The 6,377-nt window shown below is 46.4% G+C and overlaps 1 protein-coding gene across 1 annotated transcript; it reads left to right on the plus strand.

Moving 5' to 3' along the window:
- Nucleotides 1-626: 626 nt before the first annotated feature.
- LOC145234136 (uncharacterized) lies at nucleotides 627-6,377 on the plus strand. Its single transcript, XM_080098929.1, has one exon. It carries the CDS (start codon nucleotides 627-629, stop codon nucleotides 6,375-6,377), a length of 5,751 nt encoding a protein of 1,916 aa, XP_079955055.1.

A 6,377-nucleotide genomic window follows, 5' to 3' on the forward strand; every position in this document is an offset into this window, starting at 1 on the left:
TTAACTTGTGTTAATGTGTATTTTAACAGTAACTTGACTTGTTATGAGTAATTTGGAAGTAATCTAATGTAAAATATGACCGATTAATGTATATTTAGTTTAAAACCTTGTGTGTACTGTTAAAACTGCTTATTGTTTGATGGTCGCTATGACGTCATAATGTGTACGTCTGGCTTATGTATGTTATTTGTGGTTACAGAAAAACCGTTGCCGTTGCTATTGACGTTGTCGTCTTGGTTTATTCGTCAGCGTTGCCTTTTATCGCCAAAAAAGAACATTCGTTGCAAATGCAAGAGTGGGTCGTCTTGGAGGACAGGCTGTAGGACGGGCGCGTTTTACAAAAAGGGTTATCTAGTGTGACGAACGGCGCAGGGCCAGGCTGCGCACCTAGCGGTCGTTACATTAAAGTTTTTCAACTTTGGAACACAAAGTGTTCAACCTACGGAAATCGTTGAAAAATAAAGTTTTTCAACTTACGGAAAAACTGATGAAAAATAAAGTTTTTCAACTGATTGAAAACAAAGTGTTCAATCTACGGAAGCCTCTGAAAAATAAAGTTTTTCAACTCGTTGAAAATAAAGGTTTTCAACTTCGAACTTTCTAACATCGTTGGTAGAGCTATCAAGATGGTTGAATCTCAACACACTCTTGACAATTTAGTTAAACGACTGAACTTGGCATATCAAGATGCAGAGGAAATTATGATTGATTCCTCGAATGTGCAACAGTTAAAAGAGAAGACTTCATCCATTGATGTTTTGTACGACGAATGTGTTGGCAAACACACAACACGACTGGATTTTGTAAAAAAGAAAAAAGATAGAAGAAAAATTAATGCTGCGCTCTCAAGTTTGCGAAGTGGCAAGCAAGAATTTGATGCGCGCACAGAAGAATGGTTAGAGGAAGTAAGGCGTTCCAAACCGCCTGAACACTCGAGCAAGGAACCGTCTGTCAGCGATTTTGGTTCTAGAAGTAGAATTGGTTCACATACAAGTTCGAGGTCGAGTTGCAGACGTACTGAGGCGCTGGTAAATAAGGAAGTCGCGCTGCTGGAAAAGGAGTTTCTGCAAAAAAGGATGGAAACAGAAAATCAGTTTTTAAACAGAAAACTTCTGGAAGCTGACCATAAAATAAAGGCTGCCACAGTGGCAGCTGAGTTATGGGAAAGAACGTCTTCATCGGGATCATGTTTCGCTGGATTTCAGCCAGAGAAGCAAGTTGAATTACCAGTCCTCTTCTCACCTGAGACCAAACCCGAAGTAGTAAAAGAGGAAAAGCAAGCATCAGACTCCAGCATTATTAACAGAAGCAGTTCAGAAGCGCAGGTAACGGACATTCCGTCCTCCTCGCGTTGCGAACCTAAACCAAAAACGGAAGCACTGAATCATGAGCCGGAGGTGAGTGACCTGTGTCGTGTTGCTGCAGTCTTAAAGGCAGGGATGGAGCTTCCCAGGCCACAGCTATTGTATTTTGATGGTGATCCGCTAATGTACACGCGTTTCATGATAAGCTTTGACGAAAATATTGGTCGGCGGGTAGACAGCGACAGTGTGAAGCTTAATTATCTGATCCAATACTGTCGAAAAGAAGCACATGCAATGATTGCCTTTTGCATTGGCCTTGACTCTCCGGAAGGTTACCGAAGGGCTCGAGAGTTGTTATTAGAGCGTTACGGACGTCCTATCATTATCGCACGTGCATACGTGGATAAGCTAAGTCACTGGCCTTATCTGAAATCCGATGATACTGACGGATTGATAGAGCTAGCACAGGCATTAGAAGAGTGTCTGGTGACCCTGACTCATCTGGGATACTTCGCAGACATCAACAATTTTGAAAATATGCTGAATATAATAAAGCGATTGCCGTTTGCACTGCAAAGTCAATGGAGAAGACATGCTGCTAAAATTGAAAGGAATGGGGAAGAGCCTCGTTTCTGTCACCTTGTTGAATTCGTTAAGAAAGAAGCGTACATTGGAACCACGATGTTTGGTCGAGTGTTGGGTCCTCGGAAGGACAGAGATACGCAGAAAAGGCGCAGCAAATCTCCTACGACGAGGACAAGAGCATCGACTCATGCGACATCGGTTGCTCCGGGAAACGAGCGTAAGGCTGAACCTAGAAGTCCTCAGAAGCAGGGATGTCCTTTGTGCAGTAAATCACACGACCTTGGCAATTGCGACGTGTTCAAACGGAAAACCTTCGTAGAGCGAAGAAAGTTTCTGCGTCAAGTTCGGCTGTGTGACAATTGCTTTGTAAAGGGTCATATAGCAAGAACATGTAGTTTACCAAACTCTTGCACCATCGGCGGATGCCGTGGAAAGCATCACAACCTTCTGCACTGGACAGAATGGAAGACTTCTTCAACTGCACCCGTACGCGAAGCGTCTACGCAGGCCTCAGAAGAGAAACCGTCATCATCAAATGCAACTGTCACCTGGACTTGCATGAGCACTCATGCAGAGAGTGTGTACCTTAACATAGTGCCGGTAAAGGTTACGGCCAGTAATGGTAGAAAGCTGGAAACTTACGCCTTTTTGGATCAAGGATCGACTACAACCTTGTGTGACAAACGACTGATCGAGCAGCTGGACGTCGGGGGGAGAAAGACAACGTACTCCTTGACCACTGTCAGTGATAGGTCACAGAGAAGAGAGGGTTTGGCCGTCGATTTAACGGTGGCGTCGCTCGACGGGAAGCAATCCGTACGATTAAACGACGTTTTGAGCGTGGACAGTTTGCCAGTCTCCCCAAACAGAATACCGGAAGGGTCGCTTTGGCGATGGCCTCACTTGCGAAATTTAGAGTTTCCTGTCTTGCCCCATGGGGAAGTCATGTTGCTGATTGGAGCGAACGTTCCCGAGGTGTTCTGGATAAATGATGAACGAAGAGGCGGAAGAAAGGAGCCAAGTGCCGTGCGTTCTATGCTCGGTTGGTCGCTTGTAGGTCCATGTCGTAGTAATGGTTCAAGAAGTTCACAGATACGGGTGAATTTTGTAACCTCGCAGGACGAAACGTTGCACCAACAGATAAAATGCATGTGGGAAAGCGACTTTGGCCAAACCGCGTTGTCACCCGGAACGACACTGTCGAAAGAAGACAGGTACGCATTGAAACAGATGGAAAGCTCAGTGAAGTGTCATGACGGACACTACCAACTGCGATTGCCGTGGAGGCCAGGTGCTCCAAACTTGCCAAATAATCGTGCTATGGCAATGAAGCGTTTGTCATACTTGAAACGGCGATTGGAAACTGATTCGCAGCTGTATGAGAAGTACAAGCAAACGTTGGATACGTACTTGAACGAGGGATATGCCAGACGTTTGAAGTGCGACGACAAGGAGCCGGAAGATGGCGCTGTTTGGTACCTGCCGCATCACCCGGTTGTACACCCGCAGAAACCTGGAAAGGTGAGGGTCGTCTTTGACTGCGCCGCCAGATATCATAATATTTCGCTGAATGACCAGCTTTTGCAAGGCCCAGATTTGCTCAACAGTCTTTTTGGGACGCTTGTTCGATTTCGCCAGGAACCAGTTGCTTTTGTCGCCGATGTAGAAGCGATGTTTCACCAGGTAAAGGTTGATCCGATCGATACATCTGCACTAAGATTCGTTTGGTGGCCTGAAGGCGATTTGTCGCGTGAACCCGTTGATTACCAGATGCTGGTGCACATATTTGGTGCAGCCTCGTCTCCTTGCTGTGCTGGGTACTGTTTGCAGAAAACTGCCGAAGACAACCAGGAGAGATTCAGTCCTGAAGCGGTTTCGACAGTGAAACAAAACTTCTACGTGGACGATTGTTTGAAGTCCGTAAGGAACGAAGACAATGTAATCAAATTGGCTGGCGAGTTGCGTGAATTGTTGCAGCTCGGAGGATTTCGGCTCAGAAAATGGGTGAGCAACAGCGAGCGTGTGTTGTCGTCAGTCCCAACCGAAGATAGATCTGTACAGTCCATTATATTAAATGTTGATGTAAAGCACATGGAACGTGTGCTTGGAGTGTTGTGGAATTTTCGCTCCGACGTGTTTGAATTTGACGTAAAGGTCAAAAAGAAGCCTGTAACGAGGAGAGGAATACTTTCCGTGGTCAGCTCCTTGTTCGATCCCCTGGGTTTCGTTGCGCCTGTAATATTACATGCGCGAAAGCTTTTGCAAGAGCTTTGCAAAGAAAATTATGGCTGGGATCAGGAAGTTCCACCGGATATAGAAAAGAGATGGAACACATGGATTTCTGAGCTTCCAGGTCTATCAGAAATTAAGATTAAAAGGTGTTTTCAGACCACTGGACTTGAAGTCAAGACGCACGAGCTGCATCATTTCGCAGATGCGTCTTCCTGTGGATACGGAACAGTCGCATACTTGCGAACAATGGATGAACAAGGCAATGTGCATTGTTCTTTTGTTACTGGAAAGGCCCGTCTTGCGCCTTTGAAGATGGTGTCTATTCCCAGATTGGAATTGACCGCAGCTACTCTTGCTGTCAAGATGGACCAAGTTTTAAGGCAGGAACTTGACTTGGATATCGGACGATCCGTGTTTTGGACTGATTCAACTGCAGTTCTCCAATCCATTTACAACGTAAATAAACGGTTTTGTACCTTTTTCGCCAACCGACTGGCGAAAATTGAGGAAGGATCCGACGCGTCGCAGTGGAAGCATGTTCCTACTGCATTAAACCCAGCTGATGACGCATCTCGTGGGTGTACTGTAAAGGCTTTTCTCCAAAACAAGCGTTGGTTCACCGGACCTTCGTTTTTAGGCAGCGATGAACGTCACTGGCCTACGAATCCCGTGAATACCAAAGATGTTCCCGAGGAATATTTAAACATGAAACCGAAGAAAATGTTGGCTGTGCATGTTGCAGAGGAGCAGTGTTTGTTTGATGATTTAATTTGTCGCTATTCTTCATGGAAGAAATTAAAGAAGGCAGTTGCTTGGCTCCAGCGATTCGTTGACTATCTGCGTTCTAAGAAGAACCAACACCTATCCAAAAGACTGACTGTCGCTGATCTTGAAAGTGCTGAGCTAGCGATTGTCAAATATGTTCAAGGAAGACAGTTTTCTGACGAAATAGAGGCATTGTGCAAGTGCGAAGACTTAGATCGCACCGGGAAGAAGAAAGTCATGAAGAAACTGCCATCAAAAGCTCTTCATAGACTCAATCCTGTTTTGATTGGTGGTGTGTTGCGAGTGGGTGGCCGCCTGGAAAGGGCACCGATTCCCTTTGAAATTAAGCACCCGATGATTCTCCCAAACGCACATCACATTACTACTTTGATTATTCGCGAGACACACGCTAATGTTTGCCATTCCGGAATGTCGCACACTTGGGCAATTGTTCGTCAGAGATATTGGATTGTGCGAGGTGGTGTAGCGGTAAGAAGAATCCTTGGAAACTGTGTGTTCTGTCGAAGAAGAAATGCTTCAGTCTCGAAACAAATGATGGCCGACTTACCTGTTGAGCGCACGACTCCGGGTGAGCCACCGTTTTCGTCTGTGGGTGTGGATTACTTTGGACCCATACTCGTGAAACAAGGAAGAAGCGAAGTCAAACGATACGGTTGCATCTTCACGTGTATGACCGTGCGTGCTGTGCATTTGGAAGTAGCGCACTCGCTTTCTACTGACTCGTTTATTGACGCTTTCCGAAGGTTTATTGGAAGACGGGGAAAGCCCAGGCGCATTTTCAGTGATAATGGAACGAACTTCGTCGGCGCTGAGCGCATACTGCGCGAGTCTCTTGAAAAATGGAATCAAACTCACATCGAAGAACGTCTTCGCCAGTGGGGCGTTGACTGGTCATTTAACCCACCTGCCGCCAGTCACATGGGTGGCGTCTGGGAACGTCTAATTCGTTCGGTGCGCAAGATCTTGAATGTATTGTTGGGACAGCAAGTGCCTTCTGACGAGACGCTGAGTACGCTGCTTGTTGAGGTCGAGTTCATCCTAAACTCGAGGCCCTTGACACTCATCAGTCTTGATCCTGCCGACAGAGAGCCTCTGACACCGAACCACCTGCTTTTGATTGGGCGACATGATATCTCGCCACCCGGAGTATTTGTGAAGGAAGACAACTACGTTCGACGACACTGGCGCCAGGTCCAGTACTTGGCCGACCAGTTTTGGGTCCGATGGACAAATGAGTACCTGCTGACGCTACAGACGCGTCAGAAATGGCAATTTCCCGAAGAGAACCTCGACGCTGGTGATCTGGTCCTGTTGGTCGACAACTCGGCACCACGAGGAAAATGGCTTACCGGAAGAATCGTAGAAACGTACCCGGATAAGTCCGGGTTTGTGCGAAGTGCTTTGGTTAAAACGCACGTTGGGTCGTTCAAACGACCGATCGCGAAATTGTGTTTGATTATGAAGGCTTAA

Source organism: Phallusia mammillata, chromosome 1 (assembly GCF_965637545.1).
Source record: "Phallusia mammillata chromosome 1, kaPhaMamm4.hap1.1, whole genome shotgun sequence".
In the NCBI taxonomy this organism is placed as follows: Eukaryota; Metazoa; Chordata; class Ascidiacea; order Phlebobranchia; family Ascidiidae; genus Phallusia; species Phallusia mammillata.

Excerpts from the sequence above, each read along its gene's own strand:
- LOC145234136 (XM_080098929.1), top strand. The coding sequence starts at position 627 with ATGGTTGAATCTCAACACACTCTTGACAATTTAGTTAAACGACTGAAC.